Here is a 15,578-nt window from a genome sequence, read left to right on the forward strand (position 1 = left end):
GTGATTCTAATGTGCAGCCAGTATTAAACCTTTACAACCTTCCCTGTCTCCTTCCCGTCATCTCAAATTCAGACCCTAAGTCTGAATAGTACCCTAGCTTCCAGAGCTACACTCGCCGCTGCTGCTGTACTCCCATCACACACTCAGAAGCTGGAAGGGTCTTTCTGATCCTCCACGGTTTAAATGTTTGTGTGCAGGTTACGCACAAACTCCTCACAGGCACAAAGCCCTCTGCGATGTGCCCACAACCTACTTTTCCTAGCTGCTCTCCAGGGCTCCCCCCTTGATGCTCTTCTCCCAGAGGCTCATGTCACCGTCTTGCAGCTCAGGCTCCACCTTCACGTTTTTGCATTTGTAACCACACACAGAGCATTTGTCTCAGGTCTCTGGCCCCCAATCCCCGTCCCAGGTTAAGAGCCACCGCTTAGTTCCTTCCTCCATGGGAGCCTGTGCTTCAGAAGTCACCGATTTCCCCTCTGGCTGGACCCACCTTGGGGCTCATTTTTCTCCATGGGAGAGAGCTGGTGGCTCAGACCGGCTCCCCTCACTCAGAACAGGGGAGCAAGCAACTCTGCAGCTGAGATACAGGTGACCCTGTTCCTGTTCACATAGGACAGGGCTCAGCAGCTGCTGTACCTGGGGAAGGGCAGAGCAGGGACAACCTGGGTGTTGGCCGGGAGTTCCAACCTGGCACCCAACTCCCCATCCCCTGTCCACCTCCCTACCCTCCCACGGCTCACCCTCCCTCCTTCAGCCCCACATGTGCCTCGGATCTGAAGGACCTGAAGGAAAATAGGTCACAGGGAGGTGCCCCCTGGGTTGTCCCCTGAGGGGAGGGCTTGGCCTAGGAGAGAAGCCACATTTGTTAAGAGCTGAAAACCAAACTTGAGAAAGGGACCTGGGAGGCACAAGGAGACCATCCCCTTCCCCAGTCCTCCTACCTCCTTCTGGAGTTCTCCCACCTCCACAGCCAGGCCTCTCACAGGGCACCCCCTCTCCAGGCCTCACTTCACCGGAAAAAGACTTCCTTCTGATCCAGCACCGCCCACCGCCTCACGTGCCCTGAGCCCGGAGCCAATTCCTTTTAATACGCTTGGCTGCGCAGGGATGGGCTGCAGTAATCATGAGGATTAGGGCTGCACCTGGGCCTCAGTTTCCAGGAGAATCACAGCTGGACTCTGAGAAGGAAGCAAGCACCCCTGGCTCAGAGCAGCTTCAGGAGGGCCAGGGTCAAGTCCCCAGGGGCTTCTGAGAAAAAAGACTCATCCCTGCCTCTGGCTCCTGCTTAGCTATTTGTCTCTCCCCTGGGGACGGACGTCTGGGTGGAAACTTCCAGGAGAGGCTCATCCCACCCTCATGAAGGGAAGATGGCCTTCATCTTCAACAGCTCTTGACGCTTTGCACCCTTGGTCTCCCTGCAGATCTTTTCGCCTGGGTGTTTCCAAATTTCCAACCCTACTGAGTTCCAAAGAAAGAGGCAGAAACCTTGGAGCAGATATGAGGTAGAGCCCTAAAAGAGATGAACACCCCATTCCCAGATCTAGGAATGTCCTCCCCACTTCATCCCATCTCTCTCGTTTCGGGCCCCAAGTCCCTCCAGGAAGGAGCTGTCCTCCTGATGCCAGAGCCCCCACTGCTACCTGCTTCTCTGTCCTCCAGACTCCCTTGGGCTGCCCCGTGCAGGTCAACACTTGTCCCCTCACCTTTCTGCCTCCAAGGCCGCCTCTGTTTCCCCGGTGGCTGTAAGAACTATTTGCCAGGCAGGTACTTGCCCACTTGTTTACAATAACCATAATCTTCCTATCTCCAATCAGCACCTCACAAATAACTTTAGGGTCACTCTTGGGGATAAGAGGCAATTTGGATGCAAACATATTGGAGTTTGAAATAATTAGAGGAATTATGGAAGAAATAAGTAAAAATATTTGAAACTGAGGCTACCTTAGAAAATCCAAAACATATAGACAGTCACTGTGTATATATTCTCTTACATCTCCAGGCTAGTCACTCACTGACTAGATCTTCCTTCTCTTTGACATTTTCTCCCTGTTGTACCCAGCCTCTCACATCCATTCCATTCATCCCCAGTCAACACATTATGTGGTTTTTCCATGAGTCAATTTTTATTGGTTTTTGAAGTAATGAATTATTGGCATAAGGCTCGATGGGTTTCAAAGCAATGACAGAAGGAAACTACATCATACAGGTAGGTGGGAAGACCCAACAGGAAAGAATCCCAGAGTAGCTGTGACCCTCATCCGCAAGCGCTGGGTCTTGCCTGTGAGGATCTTGCAGCCAGGACCCAGCCCAGCTGAAATAAACTGCATGCACCTCAAGATGACTGAGCCATAACTCAGGGGATCGATCTGACGGGGTGCCCCAGTTCTCTCTCCAAGACAATCACTTCTAGCCTTCTTGGAACCTTCTTCCAGCCTTAAATCTTTGGCAGCAATAACCGCTTGACCACCACGAGGACTCTCCCTCCCACTGAGATGGCCAGCCTGTTCTCCCTCACCTGTGCCTTTTCAGATAGAAGCCTCCCCCACCAGCGGCAGTTTAAGGCCCCTGCAGAAAGAGGAGGAGGCAAAACCCAGAGGGCTGGCAAAACCCAGTGACCCCAGTGAGGATATCTGCCCTTCCCCTCCATTGTGGTGGGTCTTCCAACCAATGTTTGGGGGGTAAAGAAAAGGGGGCTTCTCAGTAGGAGAGCTGCTGTCCCCCCTCCCCTGAGGAGGGCTCCTCCTCTATGAGCTCCAGGTCGAACTCATCTTCCAGGGACCCTCCAACAGGCAGGAGCCGGAACTTCTTCCCCTTCAGGGTGCACGTGCGATGCTCGAAGTCCAGGACAGCATTGTGGTCCTGGAGCACATCGGTACCAATGATGGCTTCTTCAGCACTTGCATTGGCCACTAGGAACTCTGCCTTCAGCTTCAGCTTGCCCAGGGACACCACTGTATCCCAAATGCCCAGGATCTTCATTTCAGCCCCATTGGCCACTTTTACCACATTCTCAAAGGGCCGCAGAGTGTCCAAGTCACCATCTGTGACCTCCTCCCACAAGTTGGGGTGGACCACAGAGACCTGGGCCCCCGAGTCCACCAGGAACCTCACGGGCACTTTGCCAATTTTCCCCTTGAGGTAGTAGCCCTTACCCATGCTGTTGGCAAAGACGATCTCCTTAGGCAGGTGGCTGTGGGTGGCCTCGGGCCCCCCGAAGGCCTTCAGGAGGGTCTCTTTCACAGCCCCATAGTCTTCCTGGTCCTTGGGGCTGAGTCCACTGTAGACCTCCAGGGCATCTCCCCTGAGGGACTCTTTCAGGAACCTTAGTTTGGTGACATGGTCCCAATGGTTGAGGTCATTGATGGCCCCGAAGCGGTGCAGCCAGAGGTGTGGGGCTACGTTGGCTCCATCAAAGGGCTCCGGGATGAAGGCATGCTCCCGACGGCCCTCCCGGCTCCTGGCTCCACTCTCAGCCATCCCTCTGCCCTCCTCTGGAACTGCAGCAGCAACCCACACCAAGTAGAGAAAACCACAGAGCAGTGTCGGCGCAATCACGCTGGAGAACAAGGCCTCTCTAAGCAGAGTGTTGTTTGGTGCCCGTCTGGGGCAGGCAGAAGGGACCGGCGCAAGCTGGCTGACTGACTGCTGGACACAGAGGCAGGCAGCTGCAATAGCCTGCTCACTCTGCAGAGCCTTTTTGATGCCTAGCCTGGGCCCCCAGGGCTCCCCATTCTCCTTTGTTCTGGAAGCCCCGCCCTTGCTCATCCCCGCCCTCCTGCCAGCATCCTGCCCAACGAGCAGGATCAGTGCCTCACCCTTCTGCATCCATCCTGGGACTGGTACAGGGCAGCCCACGGTGCAAGAAAGTCCATCCTCAGTCAGAGGGGACCTACTCAGGTACCCTCCCCAGCCTGTGTCCCAGAATATACAGATGAGGACACGGAGTATGTTATGACATCCAGGTATCTGTCCTCAGCTGGAGAGGGAAGAAGGAGGGGAGGCAGGGACCAAAGGCCCATCAGCTTCTAGGCTGGGGAAGCCCCTTTTCCCTCAACCCCAAGTGACCACTTTGAATGGCTAAAGAAAAGGCACATGCATTCACTAGGCTCCTACTTTGTGCACAGCACGGGGTGGGTAGGTGTTTTTCCTACATTCTAAACCAAGCTTGGAATCCCATAAAATTCTCCAGAGAGGCAGAGAGAGGACAGTCCCAGAATCAACAATGCACAGAGATTGTTTTTTAAATGAGGGGACACACACACAAGCATTTGCCATGAACTCAACTGCTACAGTCATTTTCCCTCATTCATCACGTCCGATCCAGAGTCAGCACTTTGTGGGGGACCAGACCTCAGCCAGAGCAACCTTGTTAAGGCCCTAAAGTGGGTTGGTGCCAACCCTGAACTTCTGGGAGGGTACACCGGGATCCAGATGGGCTCCAGTTCTGGGCAGACCCCATCCTCTATGCCACTAGTATTGTCTCCTCCCCTCCTGTTCCCTCTCACCTTCCAGGAACTTTCTAAGAGAGCCCCTTCCCCAAGTGCTACAGCCCTCCTTCTCCCCCCTCACCTGCTCATTCATGGAAAGAGCAGCCAGAGAATCTCACTCCCTTATGTTCTGAGAAGGGGAAATGTCCACCATGTTGGCAAAGCCAGTGGTGAGGTTCTGGAAGGCTTTGGATGGAGGAAGTTGGCTGTGTGATCTCTTGCTGAGGAGGGCAGGCTGCCTTGGGCCACCCCAGGGATTCCCAGAAGGCAGATCTGTGAGTCCTAGGGTTGGGGCCAGTCTGTGCAGAGAGACTGGGGCTATGGAAGTGGGGGGGGGACCCACTTTCATGACCCCATTCAAATGGTCAAGGGGTCACATGAGCCCTCCATGGAGTCTTCTACTCTGCCTCTCACATGTGTGCCCACTCCCGGCCAAGCATGTGTTGCCGTGCGGTGTGCTGGGTCATTCGTAACTCTGTCTCCTGCAATGACGTGGAGTGTGACGTTCACAGAAACCAGACACATATGACCATCTCCATCCCCCATAGAAATTTACTCTCAGGTCAGCAGGTGTTCCCTGCTTGTCTCCAGGCCTGGCTGAGTGCTGTCACCAAACAGGAGGGATTAAGACAGGAAAGGAGCAGGAACAGCAGAACACCTGTAGCTCTGGGCTGTTTTTCCTGGCCCAGAGCCTGTTTCTCATCAGCTCCCTGTACCATTCATCACCCAGTGTCTGGCTGACTCCCAGAGGACCCTGGCCCCAGTCCTGCCTCTGGACAGTCCCAGGGTCCCTGGCCATACAGAAAGATATGGCCCTGCTGCTCTCTCAGCCCCTTCCACCTGACACAGTGAGCTAGCAGAGAGGCAGCTGGGTCAACACCTCTCATCACAGCTGCCTGGCTAAGTAAGGTGGGGCCCTTGTACCATTCCAGAAGCCCAGAGGAGGGAGAGATGGAGTCACTGGGAAGGAGTCAAGTACAGGTGGGTCTCTGAGAAGATTGCACAATGAAAAACCTGCACCCAGAGAAATGGCCTGGCCACAATACCAGGAAGCCCCTTCTACAAGTGGACTTTTGTGGATAGATTCCCAACCCCTGGGATGGGTGTTGTGTTGTTCTGTGGTTCAGGGAACTGACCTAGTGGCTTCCTGGCTACCTGGTGTTCATCACCCTGCACACCTGGTCTCCTGGAAGTGGGAGTGTGTGTGAGGCAGCTGCATGTGACTGAGGGAGGGGAGAGGCAGGGTGGCTTGTCAGATGGCAAACTGCTAGATGCTCCAAACTAGGGCTTGTCAAACCATTGTGGTTGGCATGGAGTCAGACTTCCCCACTGCTCCAGATTAGAAATAGGTAGTCCCTGGGCCTTGGGCTGTGGCACTTCACTTGACTAGGTTTGCTGTTCACTTTGGCAAAGTCATTTCACATCCATCACCTCAGCAGCATCATGGTAAGCCGCAAGGCTGACCAGCCAGCCTTCCCCCAGGACTGAAGCACAAGGAGCATGAAGGGCTAAATGGCCTGTCTCAAGCCTGGGCTCATGCACTGTCCAGTGCGTGCATAACATTTTGCAATACAGCCAGGGAAGTGGGAGTCTGGGCTCAGAGAGGCATGCGGATGGGTCCTGGGGGCTTGTGTTGTTGACGGCCTCTGGTGGGGACAGTGAGCTAATGGGAAGTGAGAGCTGGCTGTTAAATATTCAAGAATTCTGTAAGTCAGTTGTTAAACCAGTGGCAGCTTGAAACTGGACTTGGTGGGAGTATTTACACCACAGACATTGGAAGATTCTTAACAAGGGCTTTTTTTTTTTTTCCCCCCTGGAAAGCCAGCTGGTCATCACACCCCTGCATGGGGGCCTTTGTCACTCCCTCTCTCTGGGGCAGGTCAAACCCCATGACCAGTGATTAACAACTTTATCGAAATCTCTACTCCTGCTTAATCTCTTGGGCGGGAATCCCCTTTCTTGCCTACCTTGCCCTGTACACTTGCCCAAACAACCTTTACACTCCTGGGTCCTTTGGCTTAAGGCCCATTGGCCTTCCTCAGGGAGGCCCTCCAGGCATTCTGTTCACACAGTCCCATCTGGAATCTCCAGGACAGAAGACCACAGGAGTCTCATGGTTACTAGGGGAGCTGGAAGGGCTTGAGTTTAGGGACCGGTCTCTGGCTAGGATCAGGAACATGGTGAAGTAACTTCTCAAATTCCCTTAACCCTTGGGAGAAACCATACCTGGAATACCCCCAGGTATGAGTGGAATACCCCACTCAAGGACCTTGGAATTGCTATACTAATGCTACAATGATGAGTTAAACCAGCTGGGGCAGGCCAGGTGCCATTGCCTCCTCCCAGAACCTAGGAAATCATCGCTAATTATTGACAAGTATAGGTATTGGGGCGGGAACACCCTCTTTATTATCCATTAGCATCTCCTGAGTGTGCTCTGAAGCAGGCACACCATACTTAACTGGAGAGGAGGTAAATCAGGGCAATAAACAGGAAAGACTTAAGGAGTCCCCACCCTCCACACCCCCTCACTGAGAATTCGGGGCTCTGAGCTCTGCTGCCCCAGTGCTGCCCCAGCAGAAGCTGATCCCCTTTGCCATCTCTTCCCCACAGGTAGTTGTGCTATGTGGCACAAGATCAGTAGAGGGCCCATCAGGGCTCCCAGGAACTGAAGCCGTTGGTGGGCAGTGGGGGGTCTTGGAGGGGGCATGCACATCCCCAGGAGACTATTTTTAGCGAGAAGCAGAGAGACACCTGATGGTACCCGTGATGAGGTCCAGACTGAAATGTAAGGAGGATCAGGAGATGCACAGGCCACCTGCTATAGCTCCTCTCTGGGCTGCCTCTGGCTAGCACCATACACTCCCCAAATCACCCCAAGAACTAGATGGGGAAAGAGCAAAGGGATTCAAGGGCTTACCAAGGTAGTAAAGGAAGGCTGAGGGGAGAAAAGAGGTGCACACTCTCCAGCCAGGGATCGTGGGCGTTCAACCTACAAAGTCACATGGGGCTCCGCGCTCAGAAAGGCCAAGCTCGGTTTGACGTGCTGCTGCAGCTGTCTTGAAATTCCCAGTAATTTTGAACAAGGGGCCCTATGCTTTCATTCTGCACCAGATCTTGTAAACTATGTAGCTGGTTTTTTCTCCAACTGATCTGACGGAGACTTCTTTTACATACACACACACTCACACACACACACACACACGACACAAACATATACATACACACACATACCCCTTACTTCACACCACACATATATAGGCTATCCACAAAAAAACACTCCCTGCACCCTGTACACACATTCTGTAGTCCAAAACCTATACCATCCATACACAGTCACACTACAGTTCTTATTTCAAAACAGCTAAGAAATTGTGCAACTTGCATATAGAATTCAGCTCCCACCTTTCATTTCACAGATGTATTTGCACACACATTTACACTGAGTATTAAAATCATATTTATTAGAGGCATCTGCTGTTTATTAGCCTCTGGGCACACTTGTTAGCTCAGAGAACTAGACAGGTCCCCATCACCATGGCTTACAAGCTAATGAAAACAGGATACAGATGTTTAACAGCCCCTTTTGAAGAGTTTAAGACTGACATGTATATGCAGACTGACCATGTGAAGCAGTCCCAGTCACAGCCACGCCACTCTGAAAGTGGGTCATCCTGCCCTCTGCCTCCCCCTGACTGTGTGAGGCCAAGGACATGATGTCCTCCCTTCTTCCTCTCGCTGGGTACTCACCACCATGAGCTGGGCCCCGAATGCCTGCCCCACTCCTGCACAACCCCCCCAGCCTAGGCTGAGGCCTGGGCCCTGGGGTTGGTGTGGGTGTGTGCATGTGTAGGGTGGGTGGCACAGCTCCTAGGAGCAGGGGCCACAGCTGCTGCTGGCACTCTGCTTCAGTGGGGCATGGCATCAGGTCTTCAAGCTGAAAAGAAGGGCAAAGATGTGAATTCTGCACAAAAATCTAATTAGGGATTCAGATCAGAGACCAAGAGGGTCTGGTGGGCTCTGACCAAAGCAGGGCATATGGGGAAACCCAAGACACCAGCAGGTTTCTATTTCCAAACCACAAACCCTCAGACTACAAACACCACTGTTCGGAGCAGAAACTACCCAGCACTCACACCAGTCATGGCCAAAGGTACTTAGGAAAGATAGTTTTTCCTTGACTGGTCCCCCTTCTTGGTCCCACTGCCCTGACTAAACGGTACTTCTGCCTGTAGGGCCCTTCCCCAGTTCTCCACTGTTCCAGAACTTCTTTTTTTCCCATTTGAATTGCCCTCCACCCTCCTTTGCCATCCAGTTCAGAAGCCCTCTAAGAGGAAGTCACCCAGCTTAGCCCACCAGTTGAACCCACTCTGTCAACAGGCAGCAAGATGTCTGGTGCCAATCGTGGAGGGTCCCGAAGAGTTGTGGAGGTGTTTAGGGAACAGCCATCTCAGGCCCCAATGCTACTGCCAGTCCTCCAGGCCCAGGGTTGGGGCCAGGCCAACCAAGGGTTAGAACAAATTGCTGGCTAACTCCCTAGAAGTCCAACGTGCCAAAAGCGGTTCTTTCCCTGTTTTTATCTTTCAATCAAATATGAGTATCACTTAAGATGTTCTCAAGGCCTCCCTGCTCCCCTCCTCACAGCCTGGCCCTCCCAGTTGGGTTCCCACCTTCTTCCCAAGTCCTGATGTCCCCACCCTAAACCAAGCCCTCATCTCTTCCTGTTCTGATTTCTGCCACCCTCACTCTGGGCCTAGGGGTTCCACCTGGCCAGAGGGCCTGGCTCTAAGGAAAGACCCTCTGCAGACCCCTACCTCTTCTCCCATCTCCATGGTCCCCTTCACTTAATTGAGCGAGAGAGTAGGACTTGTAAGACAGTCTAAACAGCTCTGGGGGCATTGGCCCACTTGTGACAATCGCCCCTGAAATTTATGAAATGTTCGGGCAATCAAAATATACAGATTGGGTATTCTTCAAATACAATTGGGCTTCTAATGACACCAGGAAACTTGGTTTAGAGCTAGATACATAGAGGACTTTGGTCCAACTTAAAATACCTCAAAGACAGCTTTGAACTGATCCTGAAATAGTTTTAATTACTGCTAATGATAATTGGTATTGTGAACAATGCAAAGCCTCAGAGCAAGGAACTGCTTCTTGTGAGTCCACTGCCAACTTAGATCTGCTCCCAACTTACAGAAGACAGGGGGACAAACAGGGGGCACCTTCCCTCTGGCATGTTGAAATGGTATCTTTTCTTTACCATCTGGAAGAAGTAGGGGGAGGCAGGAAAGGGAAGGAGGGAAAAATGGCAGAGCCCTAACATGTATAGAAATCCCCAGGTTATTGGTAGCGGCAGTAACATACATTTATTGGGCACCTATTGTATTCTAGACACCATGCTGGTGGGTGTAAATTAATAAAAGGCAAGAGTCTGCAGCAGAGATGGGACTGGGCAATGCCAAATAAATGGGCTGATTCAGTTCCATACATATTTCTTGAGGCCAGCTGTGCCTTACGTTGAGATGAATCAGCGGAGCCCTACCCTCAGAGAGTGCTCAAGTGAGTTGGGGAGAGAGGCTCAGACACAGATGTCCCAAATCCAGAGATGAGTGTGGGAGGCAGGCAAGATGGTGGTTCAAGGAGCACTGGACAACTCATCCCACAGAAATCAACCAATATTACCCAAGAAAAACAAAAATGAGAGGAATGTTAAGAGGAAACCTGAATTAGCACTGAAACCAAGGAATGAGGGCACCCACAAACCACAAACTTGGATCAGTTGTTGCTCTCTGCAGTCTCTGTGGAGGGCTTCGGGGGTGAGGGTCCTGGGACTGAGCCAGTTCATATGGACACACCAATCAGGAAGGTTTTGAGGAATGGGGTTATTTTCTGGGTAAAAGAAGTCCAATTAGAAATATGTACATAAGGGGCACCTGGGTGGCTCAGTCAGTCAGGCATCTGACTTCAGCTGAGGTCATGATTTCGTGGCTTGTGAGTTCGAGCCCCACATTGGGCTCTGTGCTGACAGCTCGGAGCAGGGAGTCTGCTTCAGATTCTGTGTCTCCCTCTCCCTCTGCCCCTCACCAATTCACACACACTCTCTCTCTCAAAAATAAATAAATGTAAAAAAAAAGCTATCTTTTTAAAATATATGTACATAAAATCACAGAAAAAAAAGACCGGAAGGAAATACACCAGAAGAGTGATAGTGCTTACTTTGGGGTGGTAGGGTCATGAATGATCTTAATTTTCCTCTATATACATTCTGAGACTATATTCTCTAATAAGAAAAACATTATTTAAAAATAAAGAAACTTGTCTTTGCAATTTCTGTAAGCTTAAAATTATTTCCAAATAAAGTTTTCAACCAGGGATATATGGGAAATCTGTACCTTCTGCTCAATTTTGCTGTGAACCTAAAACTTCTCTAAAAAATCTATTAAACAATTTTTTTAAAGTTTTTAAAAAAGTACTTACGGGGGGGGGGGTCATACAATAATACTGACAACCATTATAATCACTGAAGTCTAATGATAAGAGGGTTCGTTTGAGTTTCCCACAACTTTTGGGCATGTTTGAAAATTTTCCACAGTAAAAGGTAAATTAAGTAAACTAAAGCTCTGTGCTAAGACCCTCTCCAGCCTGGTCTGCCCAATTCTCGGCCCAGAGCCTGCATTCTAGATGTCACCAGTCCAGGGCACCGGAACCACTGGTCCCCCGGGACTGGCAGTCTCAGCTGTGAGTGTCTCAGGATCCCTGCTCAGCTGCAGAGATTCTCAGCTGACTCTTGCCAGCAGGAGTGGCCTGCACACTGGGCCCCAGGCTGTGGGCTCAGCACACAGCCCTGCTCCTCCTCAGTCCCTTCCCTTTCCCCATGGCAACAGCACCAGCCTTGGAGCAGCAAGCCTGGAGACATCTGCCTGGAGCATCTGCCTCCAGCATCTGCCTGGAGCATCTGCCTCCAGCATCTGCCTGGAGACAGGGGACCCCTTTCTGATTTGCACAAAGGTGCAGCCCTGCTTCCTCCCTGCCTCACTGTGTTACCCCACTCTCTCCCAAAGCCTCTGGCTCCCGCCCCACCACCCACCTCTGCACCCTTGATGGTGCATCACTGGCCTCCCAAATGGCCACATCCCATGGCTCCTTCAGGGAATTTGGTTTTCTGAAGCATTTGCATGACTGGTTTTCCCCCTAAGTCTTTTCTGCCCCATTGGCTCCTGGGACCCAAATTTCTGGATCTTGTGCCTCAAAGACCACTCCCCTCAGTCTCTCATGAGCTCCTTTCTCCCTGAGGCCCCCTTGATAGTGCTTTCTCCTCACTCTGCACTCTCCCCAGGCTGTATCCCTGGCCTAATCTCTCTGCTCTATTCCAGCTGTCCATTGTCATGCCCACCTATAGGTGCCATTTTCTTTTCTTTTCTTTTCTTTTTTTTCAGTAATCTCTACACCCAACATGGGGCTTGAACTCATGACCCTGAGATCAAGAGTCGCACACTCTACTGACTGAGCCAGTCAGGTGCCCCTTTCAACAGTGAACATGTTATCTTGTCCCTCGGACCCTCTCGGCCCCCTGTGTTCTTTTTCTGGGCAAAAGGTACCATCACCCAGCCAGTTTCCTGAGTCAGCCACAGTGGGGGTCACCCTTGCCTGCTCCCTTCTCTCAGTGCCCAATCCAATCATGGACGGGTGGCCAAGTTCTGCTGGTTCCTCCTGAGTCTCCCCCCTGCACCCCCACTGCCTTCCTTCAGGCCCAACTATTGCAGTAATGGTCCTACAGGTCTCCTCTCCATTAATCTACTCTCCTCAGGCTGCCAGAGTCCTGAGATGTAGGAACACTCATGTCATCCTTCTGCTCAAAATTCCCCCATGGCTCCTCATCCCAAAATAAAATCTCAACTTACAACACAGCACATGAAGTCCTCCTCCCTAATTCATGCTCCACCTATACCAAGTGGCTCATGGTTCCCCAAACATGATGGGCTTTCTTGTGCCTCTTTATAAGATCCTCACTTGACCAGGCTTTTTCCACATGCCTGTTGTTCTGGCAAACCCCAACTCTCCTCATCTAAGGCACTGCCACCTCTGGGAAGTCTCCCTGATTTCCCTGGCAGACTTATGGGCTCTGTCCCCTAAGCTCCTATCACAGGTACTACAACTCTTATGCTATCTGCAAGTCCCCAGTGGCATGACCCAGGCCCTCTTGGAGTTGGACACACAATCTAGGCATGAAAGTCATGGTCTTTCCGACTTTGCTAATATTGTTCCCTCTGCTCATCCATAACCTGGACGTCCTCCAAACCCAGCTCACCTTTGCTCGTTTCCCAGGAAGCACTACCTGCTCTTCCTCAGCAATCACTCTCCCCCTTACACTTGGAACACCAGGCCTGGCAATGTCATCTTTATCTGCAGACCAGTGGCACTCAAACATTTTTATTTACCGTGATCATAGAAAGACAGACATTTTCCATCATACGCTAGTACAAACATGCATTATAATATATGAAATATACAACTAAATGAAACAAAAATGTATTTACTACATGTAATATAATCTGATATCTTCTATTTCACTTGACTTCTTTTTCTTTTTTTTTAACGCTGGTAATGACACATGTAATTAAGTTCCACAAACCAGTCCCCACCTACCATCTGAAACCTCTGCGACAGCCAGCAGGGATCACTCAGGGTTTCTAGCAGAGGAGCAATGTGATTAGAAGGATGGGTTAGAACAGTGCTTCTCAAGTGTTCTAAGGGGAAGGACTGATTTTCTAAGTTCCCAGTCTGCATGTACTTTATGTTTTAAAAGTACAGTAAGAATGAGTTATTAGAAAACAAAGTAACGAAGAAACTTACAAAATGCAAGCCAATTCATTATCATTAGCTTTCAGTAGACACTGTGGAGTGGTGGCAAGAATGTGCTGGCTGGCAAACACCAGACGGGCCACAGGCTGAGGAGGCTTTGCCAGTACTTTTGATGCCCTGAAACCCTTGCCAAGTGGCTGGCCACACCTACCCTGCCGATCTCTGTCCTGAAGAGATTCCTATTTGCATAGTCTAAGGGGCTTTGCCAAGGAGAGATGTGCCACTGTGCAAGCTCCTGCCTTGTCAACAGAGCCTAGCTGCCTCAGTTTGCATCCTGACTCAGCCGCTAACTGGCTCTGGGCCTTGGATAAAGGACTTAACTTCTCCCAGCGTTGATTTCCTCCAGGATTGTCCTGGGAGATAAAATAGCAATCCTCACTGCAGGGCTTGGCCTATGGCCAAAATCTAGGTCACTCCCCCACCTTGTAACCCACATGGTTACAGTTCTGCCACTATGGTCATCCCCTGGCTTCCTGAGTCAGCCTCATCCTCCCAGGTCCCTTCTCTGTGTCCCTCACTGATCACTTGGGCCAAACCTTCACCCCGCCTCCGTTCCTCACTTGTCTGCCTCTCACTCTCAGGACACAGCTTGCATCCTACTTGGCAGAGGAAATAGTGAAGCCCAGCTGCCTCCCACCCCAGATTCTCCTCACCCCTGCATCCTTTCTCAGAACTCTCTACCCCTCCAGCCTAATCCCTGTACCTAAGCCTCACTTACCCATCCCTCCTCTCTCCATTGATGGAAGCGTCTTTCCATCGATGAGTCCCTCCCTCTTCTGGGAATCTTTCCAAAGCGTCCAATCTGGTCTCTGGTCTCTCCTCAGCCTAAGGCAATTTGCCCAGTGGTGTGCTGGTAAATATATAACAACAGGCCCTCTGGAGGAAAAAATGTAGGCACATATGAGTTTATTGTAAATTTTACTGACATAAAATATGTTTAGCAATTTACAAGTAGTAGTAAAATATACAGTAGTCTATACTGTAAATCGCATATAGTAAATTGAATCTTACAGAATACTTTCATTGATTTTTACCAACCTGCTAAGTCCATAACTAACCTATAATTGTAATTGACAAATGAATATAGTTCTAACATGAATATTGGTTGATATTTTTGCTTGTGCCAACTTACTGGTTGAAACAATGAAAGTGAAACAATGAAGATACATGTTGCAACTTCACTCCTTTGTCAATGGTATAAGCAACTTCTTTACTGAATCAGGTAATATTTTTTGAATACTGGAAGAACATCTGCTCAATTTCTCTGTTCCATTCACAATGTAATAGCTACAGGCACAATATGTATATAAGTTCAATGTGCATATTAACATTTTCTCCATAATTTTAAGTCTAGACAGTCAACAAAACAATAAATCAAGCCCTGATGTTTGGTGTTTATCAATTTCCATGGTGCGAATATTCCTACCATGGCTGATTTCAAACTACCAACGTGATGCCTCTGAATGCAGAGTTAGGAAGAAAAACACAGTAACACAACGTCATATAGTATATTCATAGATATAACAGATGTAAATCATCTTAAAAGCATAAACAAAATACTCTGAAATCCTTAGAAGTGATGAGTTTCTGTTTTTAATATAATTTACTTAATTGTAATTTTATATAATTTAATTTTTTAAAAATAGCCAAATTTAACAATTGTCTCACAAAATTCCTGAATATTTAACTTCAGCTCTTAGGATCATCTAAGCACACTTGGATCTGACCCCATCCCTCCAGCTCTGCCTTGAACTCACAAAGCTCTCCAAACCTGATGGTCCCTTCCAATGTACATTTTTCATGTCTTTTTTTTTTTCAATATATGAAATTTATTGTCAAATTGGTTTCCATACAACACCCAGTGCTCATCCCACAAGGTGCCCTCCTCAATACCCATCACCCACCCTCCCCTCCCTCCCACCCGCCATCAACCCTCAGTTTGTTCTCAGTTTTTAAGAGTCACATTTTTCATGTCTTATAAGCAAAACTGAACTCATTCTCCTGCTCTCAAATCTGCTCCTCTCCAGGCTGCCATTTTGGTGAGGGGCTTCACCACCCACACAGGAACTCAAGCCAGAAACCATGGAATCACCATCCCACAGCCCTCAAACCTCCTCTGACTGCAGGTCATGGCCATCTAAGCCCCACTGGAGTCTGCCCCTGATCTTTGTCCCTTGGCCTGCTGCTCTGCTCACACCCCCATCACCTTCTTCCCAGTCCCCCACA

General features: G+C 50.0%; 1 protein-coding gene and 1 non-coding gene across 2 annotated transcripts in view; both read right to left on the reverse strand.

Moving 5' to 3' along the window:
- LOC106967762 (aspartic peptidase retroviral like 1) overlaps nt 1–15,578 on the reverse strand; it is a 121,873-nt gene that overhangs the window by 13,688 nt on the left and 92,607 nt on the right. The window contains exons 7-9 of the transcript XR_008289379.1: nt 14,485–14,639; nt 14,071–14,228; nt 8,238–8,424 (exon numbers count right to left, since the gene is read on the reverse strand). This is a non-coding gene — a transcript (aspartic peptidase retroviral like 1). The remainder of the gene's footprint in view (nt 1–8,237; nt 8,425–14,070; nt 14,229–14,484; nt 14,640–15,578) is intronic.
- Nucleotides 2,097–3,715, reverse strand: ASPRV1 (aspartic peptidase retroviral like 1). Its single transcript, XM_053200722.1, has one exon. It carries the CDS (start codon nt 3,475–3,477, stop codon nt 2,698–2,700), a length of 780 nt encoding a protein of 259 aa, XP_053056697.1. The 5' UTR covers nt 3,478–3,715; the 3' UTR covers nt 2,097–2,697.

The sequence above is a fragment of the Acinonyx jubatus genome, chromosome A3 (assembly GCF_027475565.1).
Source record: "Acinonyx jubatus isolate Ajub_Pintada_27869175 chromosome A3, VMU_Ajub_asm_v1.0, whole genome shotgun sequence".
Lineage (NCBI taxonomy): Eukaryota > Metazoa > Chordata > Mammalia > Carnivora > Felidae > Acinonyx > Acinonyx jubatus.